General features: G+C 42.2%; 1 protein-coding gene across 2 annotated transcripts; it reads right to left on the reverse strand.

The window, feature by feature from the left end:
* Positions 1-687: 687 nt before the first annotated feature.
* Positions 688-7,940, reverse strand: LOC311521863 (galectin-related protein A-like). 2 transcript variants are annotated; one of them, XM_084630539.1, is made up of 5 exons: positions 7,834-7,940; positions 4,466-4,554; positions 2,062-2,236; positions 1,469-1,643; positions 688-1,338 (listed from the first exon to the last, which is right to left on the reverse strand). In XM_084630539.1, exons 1-4 carry the CDS (start codon positions 7,858-7,860, stop codon positions 1,500-1,502), a joined length of 435 nt encoding a protein of 144 aa, XP_084486665.1. In that variant the 5' UTR covers positions 7,861-7,940; the 3' UTR covers positions 688-1,338; positions 1,469-1,499. The 2 variants fall into 2 exon arrangements, with proteins under 2 accessions (XP_084486665.1, XP_084486664.1); XM_084630538.1 differs by lacking the exon at positions 688-1,338 and having other exon boundaries at positions 1,427-1,643.
* Positions 7,941-11,233: the final 3,293 nt, after the last annotated feature.

The raw sequence follows: 11,233 nt of genomic DNA on the forward strand, positions 1-11,233 counted from the left end.
CCTTTTCCCTCTGTTACAACCATTAGTGGCCCTAGCCATTTTGCAGGGAGAAAAATGGTTTTTGTCCCGTCCCCGTCCCCCCACCACCACCTCTAACCCCATGTGCCCAAGTGTGTGGGGAGTGTGGAAAGCTGGCCAATCAGGGGCAGAGAGAGAGGGGAGAAAACAAACAAAAACCGAGCAGCACAGCAGTTTGCAATCCCTGAAAGTTGGGGCGTAGGGCAACTGCCTTGCTTACCCACACCTAGAACCAGCCCCGATTACAGCCATTCATAAATTACCTGAACTTTATATAGATGCACATTTTGGGACTGCAGTACACAACAGGGCCCGCAGAGAGGCGCAGGCCTTGGTTGGTAATGTGCATGAGGATGTGTGGATGGAATGGGAACAGGAGCCAGGGAAGAAGACCCAAGGCAGGAGCAGCGTCAGCACCATCACCACCAATCGTGTGCTGAGGTGTCTTGTGTCCTGCTACTTGTGTCTTTGGGCCACTAGCTTTAGGAGTTACTCCAGATTCAAACCACGGTAATTCAGATCAGAATCTGACCCATTGTCTTTAAGGGAGAGTTTCACAGGAAAAGGACGGAAGCCTGAGACATGTAGATTGAAACTCATTGGAAAGGAATGTATTTTTTTCACTGTTTGCAAAACATCAAGTACACAGTATAGTGTATATATGTTTAATAATAACAACCGCTTCTCTAAACCTACCAGGGCAAATGATCAGCACAACATTAAGATGGATCAAATGTTTATTTCTTAAAGCAGGTAAAGAGGTTTGCTGGTAAATGGGCAGATATGGCTGGATATAGGAACAGATGATGCAGATTTAGGTACAGATGTTGCTGCACAGGGCCAGTTAAGACAAGACTGCCAAACCTGCAGCTCTACAGAGCTTCCAGTTCTTGAGGGCTCCACCCACTACAGACAGTTGGAAATGCTAGTGGGCCATTCACTGCTTCACGGTGTGAAGCACGAAGTGCTTTGTGCTGACTGCTGAGCATTGTGATCATAGCTTGGGGTAATAGGGTGTCTCGTCCTCTAACATGGACCTTGCTGGGGTACACCACAGGTTTCCTCACCTATTTAACAGATTGCCTTCCACTACATGCTAAATCCCACTCTCTACTTCTAGATATGTGACCTAATAACCCCACCCATCCTCAGGTGACTGAGCCCCTTCAGGTGGCATGGCAGAACATTTTAGAGCCAATGAGGGTAGAGAAGGCTGCACACTGTCTGAATCACAGGCTTTGCAGTCTGGAAGGCCCAACAGAATGGCTTTGCAAAGAGCCTCATGTGCTTGAACCAACCCTGTCATTGCAGCTCTTCAGGCTGTGTGAGAAAAAGCAGACATTTCAAACTTGTTAGCAAACAAACCCAAACAAAGTCCACATTTAAAATCTCAAGAAGTACCAAGAAGGAAAAAGAAAACACTTTTATGTACATGGGAAAGTACATTTGCCTTAGTTCATTGGTGATGTGGGGTCCATTTTTCAAGCCACCTTGGTAAGTCTGATGTCCCCTGAGATTTGTAAAGCTGTTACCAAGTGCAGGGGCTGAACGCGGTGAGTGAAATAACAGAGCTGCCGTCCATCGAGCAGGACACGAATCTGCTGGTGCTCACAGAAGAGCTCCATCTGCAAAGAAGCAAGGGCAAAGGGGGAATTAGAGGCCAGCACCACGGGCTGTCTATTTCACTAGCCTGGACTTTGGAACCCCAAATGCTCTATGAAGTGGAGTGTAAGGTCTGTCTAGATTCTCTACGTCTCCTGTAAGTAACATCTTATCTCTGCTGAAAAACTCTTACAGCAAATTATCTTCAATGAATGGGAAAAAGAATTTGCACATAGAGATGGTTCCTCCACGTCAGGAGGTGTTGAGGGAAGCTTGCACTGCCGCTCCCCATGCTGTATTAGTTTGATGGCAAAATAAGACTTAACTCTTCAGGACTGTCAATCTGGCATCTTTCAACTGTATAAAATCCACTGTGTTGTACTCAGCTGGTCCCTTGCTCTACTGTCTCCCCCCTACACCCATGATAACTAACAAGAATACCTTAAACGTGTCCCCTGCTGTGAATGGGAAGTAGGGAATGTTCTTCTCCTCTCTTCCCCATTTTCCAGCAATCTGTGCATTCCGGGTGATGGATTTCTCACTGAAGTTGACTGTAAGTAACAGCCCAATATCCTTGCTTGCATCCATGGGGTCACAGAGCAGAGTCACTGCAAAGCTGTAAGGACCAAGTCAGTGATCATGAACAGGACTTTCAGCAAACTACCAGAACATGGTTGGAGTGACAGATGCACATAAGGACATAGAGCATCCATCCCAAACCACTTAGTGTGGCATATGGCCATGTTTTAATGGTCTGGTGGTTGTAATATCCTGAAATGGTGGTTGAAATACCCCATATTCATCAGCAGTTCTTTGGAATAACTAAAGCAGACCCGCCCTGAAAGAATCCATTTTAGGTTTTTCATTTTGGGAGTGCTTAGCCAGTTTTATGCAGACCTTAAGCCAATCTAGACACATTCAGCAATGCTGGTTACTGTGGTTGTTTACCTTAACACTGAGTCGTAAGGTATTAACTAGTGACTTGTCTTAGGATATGACAGTGATACTGCAGTTATGTCCAATGTAATGGCACCCTATAAATACTTCTACTATGTGATCAATGGAGATTGTTTTTCTGTTTTATTTTGATTTGAGAAGGGAAGAAAGGAGTGAGCTCTTTAGTGTCAGATTGGTACCAGGATCCCTTTCCTTTACATGGATTGCAAATCATATAACAACAAAAGGAATAACTGGAGTGTCTGTACTAGGTAGTTTGTCACAGTTTCAGAGTTAACTGCACCTGTATCCCCCCTAGGTGCTTCCTGGAGGGCACCAACTTAAGGTTTCAGGCTTCCAGCTATTATCTCTCTTGGGATACCCCCATCCCTCTCCCTCCTGCCTGGGGTTTTAAAGCTGCACAGCTCCCTCTCATACACTGTGAAATCCCCAGCAAATCCATCCAATGGCTAGCTCCTGTGCAATGCTTTCTCGCCCAGGGCTATGAACATTACCAGTGGTTACAAGTTACCACACAGCTCAAGCACATTTATTCTTAAGTATTACAGAGAAAACATTTAAAGAAAAGTTTCTACACACATTCACCCATTAGTCTAAGGGGGCCCTAGTAGGCTAAAGTCTTTCTAACCCTTCCACAATGTTTGGACCCCACTCTTAGACAGAAGGACGTGTCCATTTACTGACCTAGAGTCAGTTTAAACCCAGCCTTTTCATATCAAAAGCCCTTTCTTTGTCTGTTGGCCTCTGGAAAACCCAGTTTGAATCAGAATATACAAACCTCCCCAGCGGTTTTGTTAGTCTCTAACAAAACCTAGTCTCTAAGGTGTCACAAGTACTCCTTGTTCTTTTTGCTGATACAGACTAACATGGCTACCACTCTGAAACCTGAAAAATCTATGAATCTGGAGCAGCGGGGAGGGAGGGGGGGGGAAACAGGGCTGTGGCTCCAGGAGGAGGGAGAGGGAGCAAGTTGTTTCATACTTCCCCTTGCCCTGTTCCCAGCTGCGTCCTAGCAGCCCTCAGGATTTTGCTGAATATTTCCCCTCAGCTGGTGGCTGTGGCTGAGCAGACATCTACTGCTAACTCTGTTCAAGGACATACCCCATGGATAAAGCTAAGATTTAGTCATGGGTATTTTTAGTAAAAGTCAAGGACAAGTCATGGCAATAAACAAAAATTCACAGCCCATGACTTTTACTATAAATACCCATTACTATATCTCATCTCCTGAGCCCTGCAGCTTTGGGGGGGGGGCCCTGCTTCAGCGTTGGAGTTTGACTGCCCCTGGTGGCCCGCTGCTCCGGTGGCCCCCGGGACCGCTACTGCTTGGGCAGTCCCCGGTGCCAGCTGCACTGGCCACTATTTTGGGCAGTCCCTGGGCTATATCAGGATCCATAGCTGTAAATGACTATAGCTGCCATCTAAACTGCACACAGCTACAGACCAGAGCTTTTTATGCTTGAAACTACTGGATTCTACCACTTGCGCAAAATTAGATGATGATGCTGTCTTTGTAGGCCTCCAACCACTAGTGGGCATTATAATCCCAGATCCTGGATTGGGTCTGATGCTGTCCAACAGAGGGAAAGACTACACATACACACCAGGTAGTTTATATCACAGAAACAAGAAGAAGAAGGTTTGTTGCTTGCACAATCACTTTACCACATTTTTAGAAAGACTGGGCTATCAGTTGTCTCCCCCACTTCAATCTCACTGCAAAAAGAAAGAGATTAGGTTGTGGCCCATGATTATGAGTCTGTACAGCTTCCCTTCCAAACTCAAAAGAATGCAGGCCCTCAAGGAACCTCTTGTGTTTATGGCCAGCCTAAATGGCAGATACTCTGGTACGTGAAATAACCAACTGAACAACAGCTCCCCACTCTACCTCTTGGGGTTGGAACATATGACCCCAATAATAGTGATTTTCATGGCTGGTTTCAGTCCTCCTTTAATTTCACCAATATATCGCTCCACCTAGTGGGGAAAAAAAACTGTTATTGATCTCTAGATTTGCAGCCTGCATGGTAAACTGCAGAACCATGTGATAAACTGCATTTATTACACACTTCTGTCATCTCACCGGCCTTCTGTTCACTAATCAATTTCCCCTGGGACTTATTCTAACAATGCAAGCCACTAAGTACCTTTAAACCACTGCCATTTTTTAAAAATAACTATAAAAATTCTTTCTTTATCCTGTCTACAAATATACTTGAAAATGAATTAGCTGCAAAACAATTCTACCTTTACTAAACCCAAACAGCTCCCTGATCTGTTTTAGTGGTTAGTGACAATTTTAATAGAATAAGTGGCTAATGCAGAGGATTAGAATTGGGATAGTACTTCTCTATCTCACAGGGATGTTTTGCGAGTTAATGGTTATAAAATATTTTGAAAATATAAAGTGCTATAAATACATAAGTAATATATAGTTGTACTCATTTACCTGTGTAAAAATTTTTGAGAAACCTCAGATAGAAGATGCGATAAAAGAGCTAAGTGTTATGTTATTAGCAATTTTCATCATTTGCTTTATTTTTCAAGCTCAGTGCACAGGTAAAACTAACGACAGAGTCAAAGGACTAAATCTTGCAAGCCTTATCAGTCAAAACTGCAATTAAAGTCACCAGGAGCTCTGCACAAATAAGCATTTAGGATTTAGCAGGCTTTAGTCCAAGGAGAGAGGGCTGAAAAGAGCTAAGGGAGTTGATAATAAAATATAAGAACATAAGAACTGCCATACTGGGTCAGACCAATGTTCTAGCCCAGTATCCTGTCTTCTGACAGTAGTCAGTGCCAGATGCTTCAGAGGGAATGAACAGAACAGGGCAATTAACAAGTGATTCATCCCCTGTTGTCCAGTCCCAGCTTCTGGCAATCAGAGATTTAGGGACACCCAGAGCATGGGATTGTGTCAATCCTTGATCATCCAGGTTAGTAGTAATTGATGGACCTATCTTTCATGAATTTATCAAATTCTTTTTTGAACCCAGTTATTCTTTTGGCCTTCACAACATCCCCTGGCAATGAGTTCTACAGGTTCTAATATTACTGACTTGGTATCTCTACTGACATAGGACTAAGCTTAATAAAAATCAGACCTTTGTGGCAGTTTGCATGATCTTTTGTTCATAATGAAGCAGCTTCCATTCAAATGTAATTTGCTACAGTTGAACTTTAGAGTTATGAACAGCTCAGGAACGGAGGTTGTTTGTAACTCTGAAATGTTCGTAACTCTGAACACAACATTATGGTTGTTCTTTCAAAAGTTTATAACTGAACATTGACTTAATACAGCTTTGAAATTTTACTGTGCAGAAGAAAAATGCTGCTTTCCCTTTATTTTTTTTAGTTTTTGTTTAACACAGTAGTGTACTGTATTTCCTTTTTTTTTCTTTTTGTCTCTGCTGGTGCCTGATTGTGAACTTCACTTTCTGAATGAGGTGTATGCTGATTGGGCAATTTGAAACGCTGGTGTTCATAACTCTGAGATTCTACTGTATATCACATGATTTTTTAAATAGATCTGTTTGGATTTTTTTTTAATAGATCTGGTTGATCTGAAAAATTAGATCTGTTTGATGATTAAACCTTAAAAAAAGAGCAAATCTGCAATTCACCAAATGTTTGCTGATTTTCATGAGCATACAAACTAGAGATAACAGATTTCTCTCACACAGCAATACTCAGACAGAGGATTGTGAGCCACAAGTGGTTCTTTAATGTGTATCCTGCAGTTCTTTGTAGGACATGATATTAAAACACTGTGTGATTTAATTATTAATCTAAGTTGTTAACCAATCAGGATGCTTTTACTATGTTTTTAACCTATTGTAGTTGATATAATAATAATAATACTTGGTCAGTCATTTTGCTGTGAGAATAATCTAGTAAATGAAACAATGAATTCACACTACTGTGGTTCTTTTGGGCAATGCTGAGGTCTGAGTATCACTACTCTAGCACATTCCTGTGGGGCTAGTGGAGGACTGTTGAGAGGAAGGATGGCTCAATGATTAGGATGCTGGCTTAGAATGGGAAAGAGCTGGGTTCAACACTCTGCTATGCCACAGGCTTCTTATGTGTCCTTGGGCAAGTTGCTTAGTTTTTCTGTACCTCATTTGTCCATGTGTAAAAATAGGAATAACAGTACTTCCCTACCTCACAAGGTGGTGGTAAGCCTAAATACATTAAAGATTGTGAGGCACTATGGTGTTGGGGGCGGGATTACTATAAGTACAAAAAAAATTGTTTACTATTACTCCAACGCTTTTTCTAGGTTACTTTGGTTTAAAATGTCCCAAACGACAGCATGTGGACCATTCCCTATGAGTCCCATCCGAAGACTATTCCAGATGCTAATAGATATCATGGTTAGAAAATTTCTCCTAATATTCTGCCTACATTTTCCTTCTTCATTTCAATGTATGTAATTTCCTGTCCTTCTTTCAGTTTCAATATAACAACTAGTTAGATCCCCCCTAAGAGTGGCATTTACAACCAAATACTTTCTAATCCCACAGACAATTATAGAACCCTGCTTATTTTTTTAATAATTTTAAAAAATAGAGAGAAACGACTAGAGAACCTAACACTTTTAGAAAATGTACAATTATTCCTTGGGGGAACGCAACAGAACCCCAAGCAGGAAAATTTAGGATACTCACCAGAGGAAAAATGTCAAAGGGTGAGATGTATTAGACTGTGGAGTACCCCAAGGGAAGTGGCAGACTCCCTTGAGATATTTAAAATTAGACTAGACAAACTAGTGGAGAATATGTCTCCTCCTCCTCACCAACACTCATTGCTTTCTTAAGTGAGAGACAGTAAAATGAAATAATAACACTTTACAATCTGAAAGGTGGGCTGTGAAGATTAACTACTTAATTTTGGAAAGCTCCATACCGTAAATACTATTATATGTATGTATGATACCACATAAAGAATAAATGTAAGTGTACCCCTGGCTTCCATGCGGTTTTTGTACTTACAAATTCTTCCATGGTACCCTGAATACAGGCTGAGGTCTGATCATTCACAGGTGATTCCCTAGCTGAGACGGAACACATGATATGCCTGAAACCTACTCAGGGATCCAGCATGAGGTAGCAGGAAGAGATCCTGAATGGGTCTTAATTTGGTTACAGGAAGACCCATGCACCTCTAGCAGTTGTATCTTTTTAATACATTTATGTATATAAAAACATATTTTCTACTAAAAAAAAAACCCTACCAGTGGAGTTATTCACTTACATTTGTGCCCCTGTCATTTTCTGTCATCTCTCTGCAGCAGCCTCGCAGCAAAGTTTTCTTTTTTCTTTTCTTTTCTTTGTGTGTGTGTGTGTGTAGAAAAAATATACAAAAACCCCGGAATAAAGGGAGGATGTAAGGGGGAGCATTATCTCAGTCAAACACTGGTAAGACACCACCCTCTCAAATAGCTGAGTCACAAGAGCCTACTCTTCATCTTCCATCACACAGTGGCAAAAGGCAATAGAGAAACAGTGAGGAACTTGATAGCTCATAGGTATAAAAACAGCTGGGAACTAGTAATTGTTCTAGTACTAGTCTAGGCCATGATAATGCAATTAACTCCAGGCAAGTGAACCCTGGCACTTATGTGGACCCCATTGACTTTGGTGGGGTTCCATGCAGACACAAGAGTCTACCCATGCAGAACCCAGTGCAGAATCAACCCTAAACTGGCAGTGACTGAAAATCATGATCTAATGGTGGCTAGGTAGCCTAAGGGAAAGGTATTGGTGGTCCCAGTCCAGTTCCTCTTTGGACAAGCGTCCATATCACAAAAATACCATCAAAGATGGCCCTAGCTGGACTCCTTGTTGTAGAAGAAACAAGACCAGATGCCTGTGGACACTAAGGCAATGGAGCCTAAATACCTTTGTGGAACTTGGCCTACACCTCTCACTCTTGTATGCTAAGTGGTCCCTACAGAGCAAAGTTGAGGGGCAGCATGAACTGTCACTGCCCATGCTGTACCTTTTCATAGAATCATAGAATATCAGGGTTGGAAGGGACCTCAGGAGGTCATCTAGTCCAACCCCCTGCTCAAAGCAGGACCAATCCCCAATTTTTGCCCCAGATCTCTAAATGGCCCTGTCATAAATATAAAGGGAAGGGTAAACCCCTTTGAAATCCCTCCTGGCCAGGGGAAAGCTCCTCTCACCTGTAAAGGGTTAAGAAGCTAAAGGTAACCTCGCTGGCACCTGACCAAAATGACCAATGAGGAGACAAGATACTTTCAAAAGCTGGGAGGAGGGAGAGAAACAAAGGGTCTGTGTCTGTCTGTAGTCGTCTTGGCCAGGGACAGAACAGGAATGGAGTCTTAGAACTTTTAGTAAGTAATCTAGCTAGGTATGTGTTAGATTATGATTTCTTTAATTGGCTGAGAAAAGAATTGTGCTGAATAGAATAACTATTTCTGTCTGTGTATCTTTTTTGTAACTTAAGGTTTTGCCTAGAGGGGTTCTCTATGTTTTTGAATCTAATTACCCTGTAAGATATCTACCATCCTGATTTTACAGGGGGGATTTCTTTATTTCTATTTACTTCTATTGTTTATTAAAAGTCTTCTTGTAAAACACTGAATGCTTTTTCATTGTTCTCAGATCCAAGGGTTTGGGTCTGTGGTCACCTATGCAAATTGGTGAGGCTTTTTATCCAACACTTCCCAGGAAAGGGGGGGTGCAAGTGTTGGGAGGATTGTTCATTGTTCTTGAGATCCAAGGGTCTGGGTCTGTAGTCACCTAGGCAAATTGGTGAGGCTTTTTACCAAACCTTGTCCAGGAAGTGGGGTGCAAGGTTTTGGGAAGTATTTTGGGGGGAAGGACGCGTCCAAACAGCTCTTCCCCAGTAACCAGTATTAGTTTGGTGGTGGTAGCGGCCAGTCCAAGGATAACGGGTGTAATATTTTGTACCTTGGGGAAGTTTTGACCTAAGCTGGTAAAGATAAGCTTAGGAGGTTTTTCATGCAGGTCCCCACATCTGTACCCTAGAGTTCAGAGTCGGGGAGGAACCGTGACAGGCCCCCTCAAGGATTGAACTCAAAACCCTGGGTTTAGCAGGCCAATGCTCAAACCACTGAGCTATCCCTCAATATGCAAAAGATTTAATTCCCCAGGGCTTTCAATATAATGCCTCTGACAAAGCACTGAATTAACATATTTTTAAAAACTGTAAGACCAGCTATATTGGGTCAAACTAATGGTCCATGTAGCCCAACATCCTGTCTTGCTGCAGTGGCCAATGCCAGGTGCTTCAGAAGCAATGAACAGAACAGGCAATCACAGAGTGAACGATCTCATCGTCCACTCCCAGCTTCTGGCAATCAGAGGCTAGGGACACCCAAAGCAAAGGATTTAGGGTGACCAGATAAGTGTGAAAAATCGGGACGGGGGTGGGGGGTAATAGGAGCCCATATAAAAAAAAGCCCCAAATATTGGGACTGTCCCTATGAAATCAGGACATCTGGTCACCCTAATGGGGTTGCATCCCAGACTATCGTGGCTAATGACCATTGATGGACCTACCCTCCTTGAATTTACCTAATTTTTTTGTAACCCTGCTATAGTTTTGGCCTTCACAACATCCCCTGGCAATGAGTTCCACAGGTTGACTGTGCGTTGTGTGAAGAAATACTTGCTTTTGTTTGTTTTAAACCTGCTGTCTATTACTTTCATTGGGTGACCCTGGTGTTTGTATTATGTGAAGCAGTAAATAACACTTCTTTATTCACTTTCTCAACACCATTCACAATTCTATAGATCTCTATCATATACCCTCTCTCAGTCGTCTCTTTTCGAAGCTGGAAAGTCCCAGTCTTTTTAATTTTTCCTCATACGGAATCTGTTCCATACCCTTAATCATTTTTGTTGCCCTTCTATTTACTTTTTCCAATTCTACTATATCTTTTTTGCGATCGGGTGACCAAAACTGCATGCAGTATTCAACGTGTGGGCATACCATGGATTTATATCATAGCATTATGATCTTTTCTGTCTTATCTATCCCTTTCCTAATGGTTCCTGACATTCTGTTAGCTTTTTTTGGCTGCTGCTGCTCATTCAGTGGATGTTTTCAGAGAACTATCCACAATGACTCCAAGTTCTCTTTCTAGTATGGTAACAACTAATTTAGACTCCATCATTTTGTATGTATAGTTAGGATTATGTTTTCCAACCTGCATTGCTTTGCATTTATCAATATTGAATTTCATCTGCCATTTTGTTGCCCAGTCACCCAGTTTTGTGAGATCCCTTTGTAACTCTTTGGATTTTGCTTTGGACTCAACTATTTCAAATAATTTTGTATCATCTGCAAATTTTGCCACCTCACTGCTCCCCTTTTTTCAGATCATTTATGAATATGGTGAACAGCACTGGTCCCAGTACAGATCCCTAGGAGACACCACTATTTACCTCTCTCCATTCTGAAAACTGACCATTTATTCCTACCCTTTGTTTCCTGTCTTTTAACCAGTTATTGATCCATGAAACGACCTTCACTCTTATCCCATGACTGCTTACTTTGGTTAAGAGCCTTTGGTGAGGGACCTTTTAAAAGGCTTTCTGAAAGTCCAAGTACATTATATCCACTGGATCATCCTAGTCCTTCGCTGACGCCCGCCCCCTCC

This window comes from Lepidochelys olivacea (genome assembly GCF_965140295.1).
Source record: "Lepidochelys olivacea isolate rLepOli2 genome assembly, chromosome: 6".
Classification (NCBI taxonomy): Eukaryota; Metazoa; Chordata; order Testudines; family Cheloniidae; genus Lepidochelys; species Lepidochelys olivacea.

Excerpts from the sequence above, each read along its gene's own strand:
- LOC311521863 (XM_084630539.1), bottom strand. The coding sequence starts at position 7,860 with ATGACAGAAAATGACAGGGGCACAAAT. Across the intron at positions 2,237-4,465 it reads ATATGTTCCAACCCCAAGAG|CTTTGCAGTGACTCTGCTCT; the intron begins GTAGAGTGGGGA and ends TGGTCCTTACAG. Across the intron at positions 1,644-2,061 it reads CAGCAGGGGACACGTTTAAG|ATGGAGCTCTTCTGTGAGCA; the intron begins GTATTCTTGTTA and ends GCTTCTTTGCAG.